The 22,471-nt window shown below is 49.8% G+C and overlaps 2 protein-coding genes across 4 annotated transcripts in view; one reads left to right on the top strand and one right to left on the bottom strand.

Annotated features, from left to right (window-relative positions):
* RBX1 (ring-box 1) overlaps nt 1-22,471 on the bottom strand; it is a 434,671-nt gene that overhangs the window by 70,109 nt on the left and 342,091 nt on the right. Inside the window, exon 1 of one of the 3 annotated variants that reach the window (XM_069102880.1) lies at nt 262-268. The exons of 1 other annotated variant lie outside the window; for it this stretch is intronic. The gene's annotated coding sequence lies outside the window, so the exon portion shown is untranslated. Of the gene's footprint in view, nt 1-261; nt 269-22,471 lie in introns of those variants that run through there. One more of the 3 variants, XM_069102881.1, reaches the window with a different exon arrangement.
* The window catches only part of SLC25A17 (solute carrier family 25 member 17), a 33,559-nt gene continuing 17,757 nt past the window's right edge, over nt 6,670-22,471 (top strand). Inside the window, exon 1 of the mRNA XM_069102871.1 lies at nt 6,670-6,888. Coding sequence (XP_068958972.1) covers nt 6,835-6,888 — 54 coding nt within the window. The 5' untranslated portion in view covers nt 6,670-6,834. The remainder of the gene's footprint in view (nt 6,889-22,471) is intronic.

Below are 22,471 nucleotides of genomic sequence, written 5' to 3'. Positions count from 1 at the left end.
ATCTCATCACTGCTTTCTGGTACGGAGCTGTTCCTTTCTGTAGGTGCCGCCTCTGCTTTCCTTTCCTCAGTTTTAAATAACAGTAAGCTGGTGCCATCCAGAAAACAGTTCTGGCCCTGCCCATGCGGGCAGGGCTCCTCATCTAAAGACCTTCTTGTGTGATGCTCACATACTGCCTGTGTTTTCTTTTAAGGACAGGAGTAGCTGGGGCATAGAATGAACATGGAACATCCCTGAAATAATTCACGGCTAAACTTTGCCCCCCATGTACCTGGCAAGTGCAGCTAGTGCAGTGTTGGATACTTGCTCAGGCAGAGACTCCTGTGCTTTTCCTGTTGGTATGCTCTCCTTCCTTACAGTCCCCAGCATGACACCATGCGTCCTCCCAAAGTCTTTGGGACTTTGTCACTGGGTTTACTAAACCTGACATCCTACATTTAAGCAGCGCAAAAAGTTTGTTATAGTTGACTCTCGGTAAGCTCTCTTGATCTTAGGAAAACAGCCTGTGTTCAGAGTGTATTGGGTCTAACTGGTTTGCAAATACCAAGCTTATCCTCCATCTGTCTAGGAATGCAACATAATAGCCGAGCCTGTGTCTTTTCTTGTCCGAACAGCCCTACAAGAAAGAAAAATGTGAAAGGAGAGTTTGTTTTTTTGTTTTTGCTTAAAAATAGAAGTTATTGGATATTTCTAGTCGCCTTCACAAATAAAGTGTGGTTTTCAAACCGGAAGTTTTTGTATTGTCTCAATTGACCAGCCAGACTGGTGTGAAAGGTGAGGGCTATCCCACATATTTTTACCTAGCTCAGGGGGTACCACTGATGGCGAGGGACTTTTTCTCTGGGAAGGTAAAGAAGAAAACCCCACTGAGGTAGAGATGGGCAGTCTCAAAAGTTAGGCTGTAAGTCTTGTCAGTCTCAGGAGGTCTTGTGGCCATTGCCACTGGCCTACCTGCCATTGCATTCAGCCTCCCCTCAGGTTTGGGGCAATTTTAGTATTAGAAACGTTCTTAACTACATAAAGCATAGATTTAATTTCAGTATTGGGATTTGAGAACAAATGCTTGAGGCCAAGAAAGGGATGAAAGGTGTGAAGTCAGTGTTACTGGGGTTATCCTCAAATGTCCATTCATCAGACAAGTTGCCTGCTGTGTGAATTGGACTAGTCAGGGACTAGACAAAATGAAAGAATGAACACACAGGTTCTGACTACCCTACAGAGGGGTCCAGTGAGTGCTGAGGTGATTACCTGACATGGAGGGAGGAAGCCCAAAAGGAAGAAAAGATCTATCTTCACAGACATAGCCAAGTTTGACGTTACCTGTGTCTGAAGTTTTGAGTCCTGAAACAGCTCGTAGACTCCCAAGAATTTAGTAACCAAGCTACTGGCTAAGCATCTCCTAAACACTGGACAAAGTAGGAAACCGTTTCTAGATTGTTGGTCTAGCACGTACTATGCCCAAGGAATTTCTGTATTTAAATGGCAACATTGATTGATAGAAAAAGCCAAGTGATAGGATGTTGGCCAAATGTGTGCAAGATATATTTATTTTTAAATTTTAAATGACTAAAATATCTTCCCTTCCTGGGGGAAAAATGTGCCAGTAGATTTCCAGTAATACAGATTGGGCAGATTCATTATCCAGTTAACTGCACTTTGGGGTCAAATTACTTTGTATGGTGTTGGTCATAAGCTCTCTGTATCCAGGAGGGTACAGCCCTTCCCCAAATACAGTTTTTAAAATTGACTCAAAAGTATATAATACTTCTCTCTTTTGGAAAGAGGATGAATGACATGGGGCTGGGGAAACTCTTGGAGATAATTTTAATTTCAAATTAAATATTACTTAATATCAAGTATGTGCAATTTATGATCACTTGTATTTAAATTTTTTATCTCCTGGTGCCCAAAAGGTTCATTGTTTTCCCCCTTACTTGAGGAACATTTTAAAAAGTGTCCCCTCTAAAGAAATCCGTAGAGGAAGAGAAGGACCAGATTGTCCCCAGGAGGGGCAGCTAGGGAGCTTATCGTTAAGTAAGGTAGTCGATGATCGATGTAGTCATTAATGTGGTGAGCATTTTACCCTACCAGGAGTCGGTGAGGTGACCCGGGAGAAGTTGGAGCCTAGAGAGACACTAGACCAACCCACTCAGCAGAAGACAAGCGACGCATTGGAAGAAGTGCCCAGTGAAGATAGCTTAGAGATGCTGGACGTTTCCACTGAGGAAGAGCTTTGGATCACGGGACAGAAGTCTGTCTCTGGTGCTTTTATCCCTAAGAACAAGGGCGCTTTCCCTAGTCATTACAAACCTGGAGAGGTGAAGCGCTGGGGGCGAAAGAAAGTGAGAATTGAGGAGTTGGGGGGTCTGAGCAGTGAAGAGGAAGTAAATGAAAGGCTGCCCTATATGGAGGATTGGGTCAGTGAAGAGGAGATGATGTGAGAGTGGAGCTGGAGGCCCAGAAATAAACAGTCAAAGAGAGCCTGCCTCCTGTGGCATTTTTCCTAAGGTCTTTTACTTGCCCGTGGGCATTCTGCCTTTGTCCACCCTTAAACTCCAGGAGAGGCAGATGCCTGGGGGCAAGCAGAGGTGGGTGATTGACCTCTAGAATCAGAATAGGCAGCCCACAGGAAGAGTGGCAAAAGCACAGTCAGGAACCGTGGGCAGTGTCTTGTGTGTGCACTGTGGGAGCGCCGTGATTGAGGGTGCTCAGTGATGCCTTTGCTTTTGTCACCTACACATCCCACTGTGTCCCCTCCCAGAGCTATCCTTTAGGGTAAACAGTTTTGCAGAGTAACCAAAATCACAAAACCTGATGTGATATATCCCACCCTCCACCTCGGAAAAAGGGGAGGGGTTTTCTACAGTGTCTACTATTTTCTGTTCTTTCCATTTATGTTGTGTTTGTAGTGACTTGTTTTCTTTAGTGGAAGCAGTTTTTAAAATTTTCTTCAGGTAACGGGAAAAACAATCCTTTGGGCACCAGGGATAAAAATTTAAATACATTTAAGTGATCAGAAATTGCATGTACTCCATATTAAACAATATTTAATTTGAAATTAAACTGAACTCCAGGAGTGGCCCCAGCCCTATATCATTCATCCTTTTTCCAAAGGAGAGAGGAGCAGTGTATGCTTTTGAGTTGGTTCTGTTGGCTTAGGCATCGACCATGATACGCTGACCCACCCCCAGTGGATGCATCTTCTTTGTATTCCAGTTCTTTGTTTCCACCAAAAATGCAGCTTATAAATATTTGTATTATCTGGGATCTTTTTGTCAAAGACCTCCTTGCTGGGTCTGGGTCAAAGGGTTTAAACTTGCTGGTCTCTTTTGGTAAGTGTGTGCTGTGGGCCAGACACCCTGTAAGCAATAGGAATGTGACTTCAAAGAATAAAGCATTCCCTACTCTCAAGGACCAGACATTCAGTCATGGGAGACAAGTACTAATCAGAGATAGAGTTAAATCCCAAGGTAAGTTGGGGTGAGCACTGCCAGTAGGCCAGGAAAGCTTGGAGGATGTGGGGGAAGAGAAGTTCAGTCCGAGATGTCTCTGGGACATCTATTTTGAAACGTCCAATAGGCAGTTGGCCATGTGGGACTGAAGCTTAGGGGAGAAACCAAGTCCTGAGTGTAATAACAGCCAGATTTTATATCATTTTAAAGTCTGCAAAGTGCTTTACAAATACTTGATTTTGTCTTCACGCTCCTGTGAGATTGGTGCTGTTGTCTGCCCCCATTTTACAGATGAGAAAAACAGGCTGAGGGGGATTGTGACCTGCCTTGGGTGTTAGAGGCAGGATTTAAATTTAGATCTTCCTGACTCCCAGGTCTACCCATAGTGCCACCCAGATAACAGATCTGCTAAGAGATTGTTGTATCTGGAGAGAGTGGTTTCAGTTGAGCCATGAGGTTTGGACCTAGATAACAAAATTGCTTAAGAGCATGAGTAGAGAGACAGTGGAGATGCTGCCTTTTTCTGGCAGCACTTCACCTGATAAAGAGCAGAGATGCAGACCGGGCACTTGAAGGGATGGTAGGATTTGCTCTTCCAAATGGCAGCCACCCCCATGGTGTTATCCTTGCTCCTTGACCCATCTGGGGTGAAGCCTCCAGGTTGCTTTGCTTTGCATTTTTCAGTGATTTGGAGCAGTCTTTTATAGTTTATAGTTTGCAGTTCTGAAAACTTCCTTTCCTTTGACCAAACTTAGGAGTGACTCAGTGTTTTTAAGTTTCTGCTGACCAACTGTCAGACATCGGATATTTGGCGTGTGTGTGTGTGTGTATTTGCCAGTCTGCTACTTATCCTAGTTGTGTTATCTTTGCTAAATATTTTTATTTTATTTGTATAATCAGAATCACATGTTTAATCTTTAGTGATTGCCTCTATCCCTTGTTTGGTCAGGAATTTACTTATCCCCTCTCTATAGCTGGGAAAGGTAGAGTGGATGATTTCTAATTTCTTATACTCTAATCTTTACTACTCGGGACACATGGCCATTTTAAAGTCGCTGAATATGGTATCATATAATTGATCCAAATCTTATTTCTGACTTGAGGCTTTGCGGAAGAATCAGACAAACAGGTCAGGTCAATGCTGAAAGCACAATAGGTCCTTTCTTGAGTCACTTAAGGAAAGGCTGTAGGGTTTCCCTGGGGTCATCCAAGAGAGCAGGGCCGGGGGCCCGGTGGAAGAAGCAAAGAGAAGCACAGGACCACGACCACCTCCCCTTCCTCCTGTACCGGGCAGGGAAGGGCCATTGTCAGGAATTCTTTTAATTGTCTCCAGGAGGGAGTACACACAGGGCATGGTTCATGGTTATCCCAAGCCCAGAGTCTCGGGGCATCCATCATGCTTTGTTTCCTACTCCAGAGGTCTAGCACAGATGGCAATGCACTAGAAAAGTGGAGGTTTCTAGAAAAAAAAATTTAGATGGAGGGGGCTCCAGAGGACAAGCAGAAGGTACCAAGCCGGGGGACGAAAGTGTGGCGGTGGAGGAGGTGACGCTTCAAAGGAACAGAAGAGGGCAAAGGCATCTCTGGAAGGATGGTTACCAGGAACAGCAGGAGGGTGATGTATGTAATGTCATCAGGATGCCTGAGCCAGAGGGAAGGATGGATGGCAGGTTGCAACCGATATGATCTGTGCTGCATAAGGAAGGAGAGAGGAGAGTGTGGCTGAGGGTCATAGCATGGGAGACTGCAGATCAAGATTTTAGTTCTTTGGGAGTGATAGAGATCATTGTCATTAAAGTCGTTAAGGGAATTTAAGGTAATCTAAAGGGATTGCTGAATAGAAAGAGTCAAAGACAGACATTTGGAAATCCCTCTTTAAGAGGCTGATTGGAAAAGGATGAGCCAGTTGAGGACAGATAAGTGATAGCCATGAAAAGTCGGAAGAGAATCAGGAAAGTGATTTCTCTGAAGATGAAAGAAAATCCATTGTGGGGGGTGGAGGGGGTGAGGTGTCACTAGTATAAGAAGCGGGAACGGAAGCCAAGGAGAGTCAACACTGAAGAAGTGAATGTGGGGTCAGTCCATGAGTTCACTGTCGCTGCCTTGGTAGGCAGGCGGGGGGCGGGACAGGTGGCAGGTGGTTGAGGAGAGCCTGCTTCAGGTGGTGCTGAATGTCTGGAAGAGTTCAGGCCTGTGGGGGGCGGGACAGAGGAGCCAGGGACAGATCCCAGAGCAGCCTCGGAGACTGGAGAGTCACAGAAGTGCTTCTGGCGATGCTGAGAACTCTAGGGAGCTGCCCATCATCTAAGGCGCAGTCTGTGAGCGCAATGGAATCTTTCCGCGCTGTAGGAAACCTTGAATGCAGTGAACTTGGAGAAGCCTGAAATTTCCATCCACTGTGGGAAAACCAAGCCCCGTAATACAGCATTTACTAAGTATTTACTCTGTGTCAGGAGGTGGAGAGTGCCGGCCTGGAGGCAGGAGGACCTGAATTCAAATCTGATGTCAGACACTAGCTGTGTGACCTTGAGCAGGTCACTTCACTCTGCCTCGGTTTCCTCATTTGTAAAAAAATTATCTGGAGAAGGAAATGGCAACCACTCCGGCATCTTTGCCAAGAAAACCCCAAAGGTAATCGATGAAGATTTTTCCCCTTGGGACTGGCTCCTATTTCTCCTACGTGCATCTCGTATGCTGTACACAGAGTTCCCGGAAGGCAGGGACCCTTCGGGCTCAGTGCTGGCTGATAGGCACCAGTGGGGCTCTGTGCTAAGAGGGCTGCTCATCCCTCCAGTCGGCCCTGCAGTGCCCCTGGGGCCTAAGGATGCTCATCCGTGAAGACCGTTCATGACGCCACAAAACCACACTAAGACTTAAAAAGGTGCACAATGGGGCAGACCCTGTCCGTCAACGGTCAAGGCACTGATTGCTTTACTTTTGGGGACTGCCCTCTGTTACCATACTTGGAGGGTCTGGGAGAGAAGCGGCGCTTTTAAGAAAGTGAGGGGGACCAAAAACTCATTCAAACGGAAAAGGCTCCTGATTGGAAGAGGACTGTGTACAAAGTGAGAATCGCCTAGCGCGCCTGCTCCTGGCGCCGGGCGCCCATTGGCGAGCCCGCGCCGCCCGCCTCCGATTGGCTTCCCCGAGGCCCCGCCTCCTCGGGTCCCGCCTTCTCCGCGGCGTCGGGGGCTCCGAGCGACCCGGAAGTGGTTGCCATGGCGGAGGCCGGCGGCGAGGGCGGGGCCTGGGAGTCTGGGAGCCCGACGCTGGGCCGGCCGCCGCCTTTGCCGCCTCTCCCCGCAGCGCGCCCTCCTCCCGCTCCACCCGCTGGGACAGCCGCGGCGGCAGCGTGCTCTGGGGTCGGACGGGAGCCGAGCCCATGGCCGCCGTGCTATCCTACGAGAGCCTGGTCCACGCCGTGGCCGGCGCCGTGGTGAGGAGGGGGCGGGAGAGCGGAGCGGGCTGGGGGGGGGGGGGGGGGGGGGGGGGGGGGACCCGGGATGGGGAGGGCGGGCGCCGGGACCCCGGGATGCCCGGGCGGGGGCGGGGGGAGGAGGGGGCCCGCCTCGGGCGCGTGCAGCTGGGGTTCGGAGGGGGGGACCGTGGCTCTTTTAGGAGGAGGGGGTCCCCTGGGTCCGGTCGGGAGAGCCGTGAATGTTTCCCCTGGCCGCGCAGTGGAGTGGAGCCGGGCCTTCCATTTACGAACCTGGGGAGGGGAGGAGCTCCCCTGGGGTCACGGACTGTCTAAGAACCTCGGGTCCTGACCAGCCCCCTCATTTTACAGGCGAGGAAACTGAGGCGGCCTCGGGCCTTAACTCGTGCCGCGCCTCGTCTCCCGCACGGCCCCCTGTGGCGGCTCGGGGGGCCCCACCAGCCGGGATTGTGTGGTCTTCAGGACCCCGGCCCTTTTAGCACCCATGCTCTCCGGAAGTCACGTGAAGGAGCAGTAAGGGTCTTTCCTGCGCCGGGCCCCGTGCTGGTCGTCAGCGCTGGTTAGGGCGGGCCCTGCGCTCTGGGAGATGCTCTGCAGGGGCTCCTCGGCCCCCCGCTGGGCTGCTGCCCCTCCAGCGCAGTTGCTGGGTCAGGCCGCGGGCCTCACTTGTGGCTCGCTTCGGCCCTTTCCCCGGAGCTGCCCTTCGGGTGGCTGCTGGAGATGGAGCAGTCACTCGGATCGGCCTCCCCTCACCCCTGCCCCGGTGCCCTCTTCTTCACCAGCCCCTGTTGTGTACCCTCTTCGTAAGTGGCTCCAGAGAAGCATCCCTTGGCAGAGGCCCACCCCTGCCGTTGTCAGCTCTCCTGCTGTTCGGGGGCCTCGGTTGTTTCTGTTATGTTCCTAGCCTTTACCTTCAAAACGGAGACACTCACTTGAATTCTCTGGCCGCGTTAGGCGGAGGAAGCAGCCTCTTACTGGCTTATTCATTCGACACAGAATTAAGTCTGGAGTTTCAAGCCAGAGCGACATCAGGGGTGGCTGCCCAAGTCACCACCCACTGGGCACCTGCTCTGGGCCGCGGCCTCACGGAGCAGACGGTGCACAGACGAGGTGGGAGGGCAATAAAGGGAGGCACCGAGAGCCGTGGGACTTCATTGCAAGGAGATGAGGGGAGGCGTTTGAATCCCTCCCAGAAGAATGCCAGAATCGGTGCTGATGGAGTTGGGGGTGGAGGGGATTAAACTGAGAGGAGTAGGGGGAGGAAAGGATGGGAGGCTGGCAAAGTGCAGGCCCCAGGGGAGAGCAGGTGGGGCAGAGGCTTCTTTCCGATCTGCCTGGAACAAGATCTCTCCTGTTCCCTCCGTGCTTCAGTTTCCTGATGTGGCATTGCCTTCTAATACAAGCCCAGCCTCCTTATGTAACACTTGAGCTTACATGATACAGAACTTCAGTGCTGCTGCATTTTTCTATTTCCCCTATAAAAAAATAAGATTCTAAAACACATGTGTGAGCATAGAACAAAACGCTGTGCTTTAGCCTTCTTTTTCCCCACAGGACACTCCTGCCTGTCCCTAGAACATACCGGTATCTACCTTGGTGGAAAGTGCTTTGCCTCTTTTCTCCTGTAGCTCTGTAGACCTGGTCTCTGACTTTTTCATGTCATAAGCAAAGGCCGCAAGGACTACATACATTCTTCAGCAGTATCCCAAGCAGATCTGTCACTGAGTGACAGGGAAGTGGAGCCTTGCTTGGGATGGGACTCCAAGGAGCCAGTAGCTGGGTTTTTATCGAAGCTTAGGATCATGAAGCTCCTGCAGGGCTGTTGTGCAACCCAGAGTAGTAGCAGGTCAGCTTGCCAGACCGGGAAGGAGGCCTTCTGGAATTTTCTCTGAAAACCTTTGGGACATTGTGACTTTGAGTGGATGAATGAATGAAAGAACAAGCATTTCATCAATGCTTAGAAGTGCCAAGGTGACAGTCTGGAAAGGAGACCCATCTGCCCTCAGGGGAATCTCACTCTCCACAATGCCTCATGGCAGATATACATGGCTCCTGTGCAGTCTTTGAGTGGGAAGGGACATCAGAGGTCATCTAGTCCCACTACATCTGATCCCAGATCCCCTTAACTTCCATGAGAAATGGCCCTTGCGAGAGACACTCCCTCCCTCCCAGACAGCCCACAGCTTTTCCTGGCAGCTGTGATTCTTGGGAGCTTGATGCTACCTACCTTTGATACCCACACCTGCCTGTTTTTCTTGGTTCTGCCCTCTAGGGCTGAGCCCATTTCTTCTCCATGACAGCCTTTCAGACATTTGAACACAGCTCCCCTGGGCCCTCTATATGTTCCACATTGGCATTAATAGAGAGCAGTGTTCTCCATAGTGATCTTTTTGAAAAGAAAACCATTTAGGTATGTACTGACAAATACTTGCCAAATCTCATCTGGACTTCTCTCGGGTTTTGTACAAGTTAGATCAGTTTGAGGAGAAATGCCCCCCAGGTTGAGAGCCCTGCGCTGTTGCAGGTGTAGACAGCCGTTGTAACCACAGGTGGCTGCCATCTGAACATGCTTAGAAACGCAAAGCAGACTGGCGCTGTTGGAAGGCCTGGCCCCCCTGTTACAGTTTCTTCACTGTTGCATTTTTGCAGAATCCAACATTATGAATGAACAACATTAGGGAAGAGTACATCATGTGAACATATGTGTAAAAAGTGGACTGAAATTTGTTTGGTGTATTATTTTGAGCTTTGTGACACCCACTCATTATATTTTGTTGGCAGCTTGGGATGTTGTAGAATGGGAATTGAGAATTGTTTTTAAGGGAGAATGGCATTTTACCAGAACTGATTTAGAGGCTAAGGACAGTGGACTGAAACCCCCTGGTCAAGCAGAATCTGTAGGACTTCAAGGAAGCAATCATTGCAGACAGGCCTATCCTTACTTATCTGGGTCTCTGGCCTTGACTAGAAGACTCATAATTTGTGGAAATAGAAATTTGGAATTGAAAAGGAATTTTATTCTTTTAAAACTAGGTTCTAATGCCCTGTAATGCCACAAGAGCCTTATTTTGTTGGAATTGTCCAAGAAGATTGAGAAATCTTTGGTTTCACCATCAAAGCAGACTTGGGAATGATAATGATGGTGTTAATCAGTAACTTTCAGAGCACGTCTTGGCTCTGGCCTCAGACCTTTGTGAGGAGAGGGGCATGATTTCCTTGACTCTCCTCCCAGGCTCCTGCCTCTCATCAGCTTCTACCTTCCTCTGAAAGGAACCTTTGAGATTATCAGTGCTATCTCCTCTCTCCTTTTACAGAAGCAAAAGCCGAGAGCCTGAGAGGTTAAGGGATTTGTCTAGAACTCAGGCCCTTGGGCTTCTTCCCACTGGGTTACTCACCGCTGAAGAAAGTACTTGTTGCCTGGGCCTGGCCTTACATAGAGGAAGCTTATGTTAAATGTGTCTGGCCTCCATCTTTTCCCCTGGACTGAAGACTCACAGCTTTCTGTCTCCACCTGGATGTGCTCTGTGTATCCAAAATTGAATGCCTCAAATCTTGGCCCCTGTGTGGAATCAGTGTGGTAGAATGGAAAGAAAACACATTGGTTGTGGAGGCAGGACCTGGATTCTAATTCCACTTCTGGTATTTATGTGCCACCTTCACTGTCCCCCTGGGGCCTCAGTCACTCATCTCGCTGCAAAATGGTAGAGTATGGCCCTGAGGTGCCTGCAAGCCCTAAACCTGTAGTCATCTAGGCTCAAATGGTTCCCCAGCTGTCATTCCACTGCCTTACCTACTGTATCCAGCTGGTGGCCAAAGTCTGTGCCTTCTGCCCTGCAGGGGGAAGGATGTAGGCCTCAGGACACTGTTGCCACTTTTACTGTGTAGCCTTAGGCCAGGCTCTCCAGGCCTCAGCTTCTGCTGGGCTAGTAATGGGACCTGGGGCTTTGTAAGTTATATAGCAGTATCTAAATGAGCCCTGTTTATGCCCCTCCCTCCACATCAGCTCTAATCCAGTTTGAGAGCAGTGGTCTTCCAGCTGGTGACCAGCCTTCCCATCGATCCTGGGTGCTACTGCCAGATGTTCGTGTCACTGTGCTACCCACAAACCATCCAGGTTTCCCCTTACTTACCAAATAAATTCTCATTTGCCCTGGTATATCTGTATATCCTGCCTAATGCTGCTGTCATTGGAGTCTGAATATTGGATTTTAAGCAAAACAGTTCCTCAAGCAGGGTATATCCTAGGAAACTACATATATAGACCAAGCATCACAGGAATCCCTGGTGTCCAAGGTAATCACTGCATCCTCTGGCCTTCAAATGCTGGCTCAGGCCATTGAAAATACTCTGATTTTGGGGTGGCCAGGTAGCACAGCGAGTAAGAGTACTGGCTCCAGTGTCAGGATGACCTGGAGATCGAATCCCGGGCTCAGACATTTAACACCCACCCAGAACACCTGGCTGTGTAACCTTGAGCAAGTTACTTAACCCCAATTGCTTAGGGGCAGCCAGGTGGCTCAGCGAGTAAGAGTACTGGCTGCAGTGTTGGGATGACCTGGATCGAATCTGGGCTCAGATACTCAGCACCACACCCAGAAATAACTGGCCGCGTAACCTTGAGCAAGTTACTTAACCCTGATTGCTTAAAAAAAAAAAATACGCTGATTTTGACTCAGTAGACATTTTAAACTCTTCTCCCAAAGCCCTGGGCTCTGCTTTGGGGCTATGAGGTCCAAAATAGCCATTGTTCTCTAGGAGCTTATAGCCCTCAAAAACTTGAGGGGCTCCCTGACCAGCTCTACGAACTGGTGATGCATTCAAGGCTCTGACTGACCTGGTTGGCTTCATACCGTTGTGCTTGCCACCTTAGCTGTGCCACTCTCCCCTTTCTCATCTCTCTGTGACCGGTCCAGCCTGTGTCTTGTCTCGTTGCTGCACTGCCATCTCTGCTGAAGCATCTGTCTTTGTTCAAGGCCCAACTTCGATTCCGCCTCCCTCGTCTGCTCCTCCCATCCCCAGGTGAAAGCGAGCTCCGCCTTCTCAGATTTCTCCTAGTACTTTCTTCTCTGATACTTTGTGTACTACCTAGCATAATGCCTTGTTCATGGGCAAGTTTGACATGACCACTGAGTACTAGATGAATGACGTCATTGTTAGACACCAGGTGGGGCTGCAGTTTGGGACCCAGCTGCCCAGCTTCCTCTTCCTGTCTATAATCTGTTCCTAACCAGACCTGATGACTCCCTGGTTCTTGAACTTGTCCTGCCCTTTGCCATCTCATCCCCTTTGTTCACCTGCAAAGAAAGCCCCCTCCAGGTCTGCCTGTAGAAATCCCTGGCCATCCCCAGAAGTCCTTGTTGCAGCCCTTGCACAGAAAGCCTCAAGCCAAGTGGAAAATTCCTTCTGAAAGCATTTCTCTTTTGCCTTGGCTCTGCTTTTTCATCTTCTAGATTGTATGACAGACTGCCCTGCCCTGTTAGATTGTCAGCTCCTTGAGGGAGGGGATGGGGCCTCCCTCATATGATTTTACATATGATAAAACAGAGCAATTACAGGCCCCAGTCCAGAGAAAGAAATGTTAACTAGACCCAGACTAGAGCCCAGGTCTCCTGATTCCAACATTGTGGTTCTTTCAACTCTGTGTCACCTTGCTCCCCCATCTTCTGATTTGGCAGTTTTGGGTTATACTAGAGTTTGCCACTTAATTTAGTGCAACACCTTGAATCCCCAAAACCATACTAGAAGGTCAAGTCAGTGACATTCCAGTTTACTGGCAGGGAAATTAAGACAGGGCTGTTCTACAGCTTATATAGTTACACAGTGAATAGAGACCCAGCTAGACGCTATTTCATGTAAAAAAAGAGTAGGGGAGGGGTGAGGACTATGGATTACAAGCTCAGTGATAAGATGACTGAACAGCCAGTGTCAGCTTTGTCCACCTTAATGGCCAGAGAGAGTTTGGGGCACAGGAGTCTGCTTCCTTGGCCTCTGTCTCATCTCCCACGTTGGGAGGCCTGGCTTCTGTGCTGTGGACCCTGTTCTAGGAGAGGACTCGATAAACGTGAGCCACGGTATGTTTAGAAATGACTGAGCTAAGGAGGAAGCTGAAAATGCCATCATGCAAGAATTCTGGCTGTTTGCACAGGAAAGATGCCATTAAATTGGCAGACATTTATTTAATGCCTTACGTGTGCAGTCACAGTATTTGGTGCTAGGTGTAGAAAAGTGGTGTCCGGGACTTAATAAGTGGGGACACATCATGCACAGAAGTAAGCAGAATACAAATCCCAGTATAATAGGAACAAGAGAGGTTGAGACAGTGCTTTAGAACATTGGTGGAGGGAGAGAACTTTTTTTTTAAGCTTTTTGTTGATATCTTTGGCTTTTGTTTTCTTTTTATATTTGACTTTTTTTTTTTTTGCTTTGTGTAGGGGTATTTGGGGTTAAGTGACTTGCCCAAGGTCACATGGTTAGTAAGTGTTAAGTGTCTGAGGTCAGATTTGAACTCGGTTCCTCCTGACTCCTGCACCACCTAGCCAGCCCAATATCTTTGACTTACATCAGTTACATCAAAGGGACCAATGCGTCCCTCCCCTAGCCAGAATCATCCCTTTTAGCAAAGAATAAAACAAAGGGGGGAGGCTGGGTAAGCAGTTCAGCAAAACTAACTCCTGTAGCAACTAAGTTTGAAAGTATATTCGGTGGAGAGAATGGTTAGATTAAGCAAGACTTTGTAGAGGAATTGGCCCCACCGTAGGCGGGAAGGAGGACATACACACAGGGCAGGCCTGGGGCACGTTCCTGTCCACATCCAGGAAGTAGGAGATGGTCGCCAGGTTGGCTGAAACAGTCATGGAGAGCAGTGCTGGGAAAGTCGTTGGGAACTGAGTTGTGTGAGTCCTCTAGGTGCTGGGGTTTTCTTCTCTTGGCAGGAGCTTCTGAAGGTACGGGTGAAATCCTTTCTCCAGGTAACCCCCCTTGCTCCTTATTCTGCCCTTTGGGATTCACAAGAAATCCCCTTAACCAGGTCTCTGACAGGCGAGCAGACTTGGACGGAAGCCCGCCCGTGAGCAAGCACGTTGGCAGGGATGGTTAGTCTTGTTGGCCTAGCTCTGCTTGGGCCCTGGGGTCTAGGCCGTGGGATGAGTGGGTGGCAGATAAACAGGACAGATTGTTGCTTATGGTGGACCGGAGCTGTCCACAGCTGGCACAGGCTCCTTTGTGGAGTCACAGTCTTCCAGGGAGGCCTTGAAGCAGAGGCTTCGTGGTGCTTGACAGGGCTAGAACCCTCCTGGAAGAGCTTGAAGGTCTCTCTTCCTGTTGTTAGGAATACCTTCTTTGTATTGGGGCTAGGCCTATACCAGCCTCTCATTTCTTGGGTCTGAGAAAAGAAGTGGACTTAACTATTACATGGAATCACAGATTTCCAGCCTGGAAAGATGTTCATACCCATGCTTCCTACTTTACCCCAGGACGTCATAGGGCATGATGTGGCTTCAGTGAACTTAGGGCCAATTTTCTAATCCAGTCCGTCATTTTATTTCCTTGTTTTAAATTTTTCTTTTTTATTATGACTTCAGAAAATACCAAACATGAACATTACCCTCTGTCCTCCCATCTTACAGATGAGGCCCAGTAATACAAGATCAGATCACTTGTAACAGAAACAGAACAGAGACCTGGCTCTCCTGACTGTTAGTCAAGTAACCTTTCCATTTTCAATCAGAGATTTAGATCTAAAAGGTGATAGGTGATTCACACCCAGACCCTTTGTTTTATAAGAGGAAGACCATAAGGGTAACACTGGTCAGAGATCATACATGTTTAGGATCTCCCATCAGGTGGGACAGTTTGTGAAGTCTGGGCCGCACTTGAAGACCTAGAGGGCCACGTGTAGGCTTGAGGCCATGGGTTCCCCATACCTGTTAGGCCAAATCATTAACCCAGATGTCCCTGCTCCACTGAAGCTCACTTGTTTCATCCATATTCAGGATGTGGTGCTTAACACATCCCTTTTCTGCCCCCCAAGCAGGGGCCTAGCTTTCCTGAATGTTCCCACACTCCATGCCCTGCTGGCTCCTGTTTGCCTAAGATAACTTTTGAAAGCTCGGTGCTCTTTTTGGGTTGGACTTTTCTTTTTCCAGGAGGGGAATAAGAACTAGCCCAAAACATCAAGGAAACCCCTTACAGAGCTGTGCTTGCTCCTCAGGGCACATTGTCTTCCTCTGGTCGTGTACACCCGGCATCACGACTGAACTGTGCAGTCACCGTTGGTGCTGGCCCCAGAGCTTGGCTGCCTTTCCCTGTGAGCTCTGGGAAGGCATGCTTGAGTGCCCGGTGAGGGTTCAGTCTTCCACTGACCTTCCTCTCCAGTCTCTGGCCTTGACTCCTGGTGACCTGTCTAGTTAGCAGTCTGATCTCGGGTTAGCTCAGCCAGTAAGCATTTGTTAAGTGTGTGCCATGTGCCAGGGACTGCTAAACTCTGAGACTACAAAAGAAGCAGAAGACAGTTCCTGCCTTCCAGGGGCTCCCTGTCTAGTGGGGAAGACAACAAAGAAGTATGTAAAACAAGCTTTATGTGGGATAAATAGGAAATGATGCAGAGGAGTTGGGAAAGGCTTCCTGTAGAAGGTGGAGCTTGAGGGCGCCAGAGAAGCCAGGAGGAGGAGATGAGGAGAGGGAGGCGGCCAGTAGAAATGCCCAGAGCTGAGCAGTGGGGTGTCCTGGCTGTGGAGCAGCCAGGAGGCCGGTGTCACCGCACCAAAGGGCACAAGACCGTGCAGGCAGATAGGGCGAGTCATGAAGGGCTGTGGATGCCAAGCAGAGACTTTCCTGCTTGGTCCCATAGGTGAAAGGGAGCCACAGCAGCCCACAGCTTTGCCCTCACGATTCCCCCAAGGGAGCAGAGAACACAAGTTCCTTGGGTTCTCCTCATTTGTTGGCAGTTAAAAAAAGCCTTTGATTTAGGAGCCCCGTCCTCAGGCATTATTGAGATGCCAGGCGTTGTGCTAAGAGCTGAGGACACAGGAAAGATGTCCCTGCCCTCAAGGAGCTCCCATTCTGATGGACAGACTGCAGGGAAAGGGCCCCTTCTGACCCAGGCCTGCTTGTTTGTGCCACAACCATAGATGATTCCTTTGCACTTGTAAGAGCAGAGATGACTTTGACCCCTTCAGCTGAGGCATAAAATGAGGAAGACATTGGCTGGCCTCAGGCAGCTGCCATGGTCACAGAGGCCCTCCAGGTGCTCCTGTTTGTGAAGGAGATTGTACTGATTGCCCCAAGGCCGGAGACCTTGCAGAACCCCATTTCTGGATGGCCAGTGTCTGCACTGTGATGAGTGACTAGATGGAAGGCCTGGGCTAGGCTGGGTGGGACAGTGAGCTAACTCAGGATTGAGCCAGAGAGCCCGTTGGATCAGTCTTTGGGAAGTGGCCTGGTCCGTGACCCCAGGCTTCTTCCTGGAATAAAAGGCCATGTTTTTATTATTAAAAGTGTGCTTTTGGGGCGGCTAGGTGGCGCAGTGAATAAAGCACCGGCCTTGGAGTCGGGAGGACCCGAGTTCAAATGTGGCCTCAGACACTCGACACACTAGCCGTGTGACTTTGGGCAAGTCACTTAACCCCAACTGCCCTCCACAAAAAAAAAAAAGAAAAGTGGGCTCCATTTTGTTTCACACACAGTCACTTCCCACCACCCCTCCTGCAGTTCCTGACTCGAGGGGAGCAAGCTGGGTTAGCTCTGAGAAGGCCTCTCTGTGTCTTCACGCTGAAGTCACGGGCTCCTCCTCACCCCGCCAAATCTTCCCTTATAACATGGAAAAACATTTAAACAAAAACAGCTGAGCGCATCCGATAACTTCCCGCATTGTGCCTCTGGGGAGTCTCCTTCCAAGAATTTGAGGTTACAGGTCTGTGAGGACATTGTAGCAACATTTCCTGGCCTTCTGATACAAGATGAGGAGAGTTCCCATCATGTCCTACAAAGAAGCAGTTTTCAGGTGGTGTCTCCTTTGATGTGCGCGGCACGGTGATGTAGGTCGTGTGTTATTGCCAGGTCCCAGAGGAGGAGCCTCAGGGTTGGACAGGTTTGTGACAGCCAGGAAGAGGCCCTTCCTGTCAGTGGGCTTTCATGTTCCCCTGCAGCAGGGAGGGCACAGCCTGGCTTTTCCAAGGTTTTGTCCAGGTGTAATGTAATGCCAAGGAAAGGATGCTGGTATTCTGAACCTTGGGAAGTTGCCTTTGCTTGGCATGACATTACACCAGGGTCCCTCCTCTCCGTGCTCACCTCCAGCTTCTCTTTCTGCAGGACTTGACACTTCTGCTGAGGCCTCTGATCACTCCCTCACCTGGATACTCTTTCTTGCCTGTGCTTCCCAACACTTCTGTCCAACTCTTCCTTGCCAGTCTCCGTGACTGGATCACCTAAGAATAATAGTAATAACAATTCATCCCTAGCATTTGTAGAAGCTCACTCCGATGCTTTGCATACAACCACCCTTAGAGATAGGTGCACCATTTTATAGAAGAGAAAGCTGAGACTAGAGGCTAAGGGACCTGCCTCCGGTCGTTTGTGGTAAGCAGAACTCTAATCTTCCTGCCGCCAAGCCTTGGGCACTCTGTGATGTGCCTTCTGTCTTTTTGTTCTGAGCCCCCTTTCCCTCTCCCGCCGTGCCTTTGGATACAGTGATCACCTCTTGTTGATGACTCCTGGACTTCACTGGCCAGCTGCCTGTTGGATCTCTGCATCCGCAGGGGCCGAGGGCACATCAGGCTCGCCGAGTCAGAGGCAGACCTCGTCTTCCCCCAGTCTCTGCACTTCCCACTCGGCCCAGACATTAACTCTCAGGAAGAAGTGTTTCAGATGGCTCTGATGGCTGAGAAGCTGGGAGATAAAGGAGAGGGGGAGGCATCATGATTGGGGTGTGTTTGAATTCCAAGCTGCTTAGCACAAGCCGAGCAGGTGCGTTTATGTTGGGCTGCCCTTCCTGTGAACATCAGGGTCCTGTCCCCTCCATCCCTTCACTTGCCCACATTTGCAGCCTTCATGCCTCGTGTCTCACCTACTCTCCCCCGGCCCCGCAGGTGACCTGAGGTGGACCAGGCACGTTGGCAAGTCTTCTGGGGACCTTTTCTCAGAGATCTTGCTCATGCTGCCTACATGAGCATCCGGCCCTTCTGTCAAGGTGGTGGTGAGCTTTACCATACACATGCCCTGCTGTGCAGCACCCTGCGGCACCCCCACGTGGCCTTGATGTTTGGATGACTTACCTGTCCTGTGGCACAGTCTCCCCCTATCAGAACTCATACTCAGTAAGCACTCAGTGTTTTTCCATTCCATTGGCAGGGCTCGGGCCACTGCCACCACCCCCACCCCAGCCTGCCCTGACTCTTGAATGTGATCATTAGACACCGAGTCGGTGAGTGGCAGGCCCCTTCTCGCCTCTTCTCGGTATTCAGTGTCATAGCACAGTCTAACACATTCTAACGATCCCCAGCCCACAGAGATCTGCCCTTCCCCTAAAGGCCTGTGGCATTCTGGGGTCTGTGAATTCTTTGGCCCTGAAGTGTAGCCGTATCTCTGTCGGGCACTGCCACCCTTCCAGGCCCCTCCCTGCTGCCGGTGAGGCCAGTGGGCTGTGCTCCCGGCCTCTCTCACATCCTTCCCTCCTCCTTTCTCCCAGGTCCCACCTCACCTTGCCTCCACACTCTAAGTGCCACCCTCTCCTCTCCTTGTCATCCTGCACACACTGGGGCACACTTGCTCACGACCACCCATGGCTCCCTCCTGCCTCTAGGGTAAGACTGACACTGAAGGCCCTCCATAACCGCGCTCTCACCCAGCCTTTCCAGCCCAATTTCTGTGACTCCCATTCACGCACTCTGTGTCCCAGCCCAAGCAGACCATCAGCGCCTTGTCTCCCATCTCTGTGCTTGTCAGGCCATCGTCCTTCCTCCTCTCACCTTGTGGAATCTCCGGCTCACGACCTGATGGCTCTGCAGAGCCCACCCTGATTCTCCCTCCGGAGCCCACCTTCCCTCTGCCCAGCTGCCAGGGTTCTCTCCCTTGTTCCTGAATCACCTCGTGTTTCCTTGTCTGGGCATAGAGTGCACACAGATCGTCTTCCTGTCCTTCAGGACCGGGGCTGTAGGGGCCTTCTTTGTCTTTGTAGCTGCCTCACTGAGCACGGTGCCCTGCGTGTAGTAGGTGCCTAATAAAAGCTTGGTAAGCTGAAGTAAATCTGTGCCTCCTCCTAGCTGACCGCCTGCTCCATAGGAGCAGGAACCTCTGCCTGGATCTCTGAGTGTTGTGGCTTCCTGGTGCCTTTGTCCAGGGACTTTGGGTCGTTTGTCCTTTTCTCTTAGGGTCTGCTAGAGTGCTTAAAGCTCCAGGACAGCTGGCTTCTTCTCCAGCCTTGTTTGGCGCTGGAGCCTCACAATGAGTGAGGGGATCCAAGAGACAGAGGGGGGCTAGGGTTGCAGGGCATGAGGGATGATGGGATGTCTTTTGTTTGGCTGCAACTTGTGGGTGAAGCCGGTTGTGAAGGCCTTCCTTTAGATGGCCCACAGAAGTTTGCATCTTTAGCCTCCATCAGAACTCAGCTTGGCCTCTCCACCCCTTCCTCCTGTTCCTAGCTCTGCTTTCGGCAGCCACTGAACCAACACAGCCCAGCAGTGCTGGGGAGGTCACTCAGCTTCTCTGGGTCCTTGTGAGTGGATGGTCTGGCCTTTGTTCTTCATCGCCAGCAGAGGTCGAGTCCACTCTGAAGGAAGTCTGGCTCTGTCCCTGCACGCCTGAATGTCAAGCTTCCGCTGAGTGGTCCCAAGTTTGTGTGAAGCAGCCACCTCCTCGTACTTGGTCCCAGCCTCGTGTGTTTGGCCTTTTCCTGCTCTTTGTGCCTCAGACACAATATCCTGCTGGCCTGGTGTTTTGCTCTCTTACTTTCACTGATCTTTGCTGGCAATAGATGCTGAGACCACGTCCTGATCTCTGGGAGACCACAGAGGAGACCAGATATCACAAGGGGACCTGTACAAGGCACTACACATACAAGTTTGTCTTCGGCTCCCATTTACAGGGAACTTTCAGCCAAAATATCCAAATATGGTCATAAGAGTTAAACGTATTCATGCAGCCAAAGGTTCTTGAAAACGTCTTTAGGGTTTCACTGCCAAGCCAACTCTTAAAATAGTTTAAAATGTCAAAGCTTTGCCTGTCTGCCCTTTAGGCTGAATCACAGGATGTTCAGACTCAATCTCTCTCATCTGAACTGATGATGCGGCTCCCCCCAGGGCTTAGGATGGTGACTTCTTTGGACAGATTGTAGTTGGGGGCAGCTGGGCAGAGCACTGGCCCCACGTCAGGAGGACCTGAATTCAAATGTAGCCTTAGACACTTGACATTTACTAGCTGTGTGGCCCTGGACAAGTCAGTTAACCCTGATTGCCTTGTCCCCAAAAAAACTGTAGTGGAGCTAGTCCAACAAGGTTCTCAGCAATTGTAGGGTTTGGGGTTTTACTATGAAGCAGCACATGCCAGAAACTCCTGGGCTGAGGGTGGTGAAGGGATCAGTTTTATGACTAAAAAGTATCTGCCTTAAGAAAAAGAAAATGTCGCCTTTCTGCATACTTGGTGTTGCCTTGGGCCACTCCCCCAGAGATGGTGGCAAAATGCCCACTCAGGCAGAAGTGGAAGACATAATGCTGAATTTCTTTTTATTTGTGACTGGTAGCATCCTGGAACACTTACCTTCTGTGTGTAAGAGTCACCCCCTTTGCATATTGGCACAGATAATTCTCAGAAACAAAAAATGACACGATAGACTGAATCTGACCGAAATAATGATGAAAAGACTGGATTCGCAGCCTTTGGCAGACGATGGATGATGGGCATACACAGTGTACATTTTACTGTAGCTTCGCAGGCTTGGAACAGACCTTAGATGAGGAAACAGGCTGAGAGGTACATGGCTGACTTGCCCAGATCACTCAGGGCTTTTCTTTACCTCCAGGCATCCCGAGCCCAAGACTAGTACTCTCTCCCCAGCACCTCATTGAAGTCAGCGCTGTGTACACAGAGCTTTTCATGCCAAGGATAGAAGAGAAAATTAGAAGGCCAGTTTGGGACAAATCTTTGCCTCCCTGGGCCCCAGCAGACCATCTTCTGAATGATTTCAACTGTTTGTCGAATTGATTTTTAGACCGTTCTCCTGTCTCTGGGTCTGAGTTTTAGGATGCCCGTGGATCTCTGGCAGAAGAAAGCCAATATCCTTAGCTCATATTACAAGTGATTACCACACACTGCTTGCCCAAGTTTGGTGCCCACCAGTTTCATCTCTTAAACCAGTTATTTTGTCTGTAGAAAGCTCAGACCTTCTTGAACTGATGCCTTGGAAACAGACTGTGTCCCCATCTCCAGCTTCCCCTCACCAACCAGCAGTGATGATTGAACCATTCTTTGTAAATTGTTTGGAATTAGGAACAATTGCCTAAATGGTGGGTAGGTTTCCAGACTATACCATAATAAAAGTGAAATACTATACAGTGAAAACCCGAAAGCTCTAGCAATACTTTTTTACTAATAAATAAAAGGACCCCCCACCCCAATGTTCATAGGTCTTGGATTTAGAGCCAAAAAGGTCGTCTAGTTCAACCCATATGAAGAAACAGGCCTACAAATGTGAAGTGACTTTCCCAAGGTCACGCAGCTAGTACATGGCAGTCTGGATTTGAACCCAGGTCCTTTGACTCCAGACCAGTGTTGTTTCCAATATACTACCTTAATACTAATGCTTCAGAAAACCCAGTAATCAGCTGACTCATTGGACTGGTGAGTTATTTCTGGAGCTCCTATAAGAGCATCTTAACAGCCCAGTATGGCAGGCCTCCTGACCAGTGTATGGTGATTTTTGAGCATGGAACAAGTGGCAGTGACAAGAAAGAATGTGGAATAGTCGGGGACTGTCTGGGAGAGCCTTGAGGCATGTCCCAGACTCACTGACCCTTGGCGAATCAGGCTGGTACCAGGAGAAGACTCCGATATGATCAGTGTGGGTATTCCCTTCAGCAGTGCTAGTCACCTTCCAAGCCTGTCAGGGGACCTCCCTTGATGCCTCTTGACCCCTTGAACATGCCAGCACAGCACACCAGCTAAACCATCTACTTATTGACTGTCTTTTTCACCACAGGACCAGCCCATCCTCTTTTTCAATAATCCTTTGCTCCTGTTCTTATAATTCTCTTGTTCTGTGTTGCAACGGCTCACACACCCACCACTGCCCTCTGGGTGATCCTCATGCTTAATTCCTGGGAGACTTGTGTTCCATGACTCATGGCCATGCATTAATACTGTGGAATATTGGTGTTTTAAAAGATGGTTCTCTGTTTCTTGGAGAAGTACGGGGTCTTTATTAAAGGAGCTTTGTAATTTCCCACAGGCAGTCCAGCCCACTCTCTCCCCATTTACCAGATGATGGGCTCAGGCTCGTTATCCTTTCCATTGCAGTGTTTGTTGGAGATAGAAGTAGTGATGGATGAGTGCTCTGGGCTTGTCTTGCCTCCATAGCCAGAGCTGACATTTCTGT

The sequence above is a fragment of the Petaurus breviceps genome, unplaced genomic scaffold (genome assembly GCF_028583685.1).
Source record: "Petaurus breviceps papuanus isolate PSGF00001 unplaced genomic scaffold, PetGlider_PUasm1.0 558, whole genome shotgun sequence".
NCBI lineage: Eukaryota > Metazoa > Chordata > Mammalia > Diprotodontia > Petauridae > Petaurus > Petaurus breviceps.
Note: the sequence above shows the minus strand (reverse complement) of the source record. Positions and strands in the feature narration are given on the sequence as shown.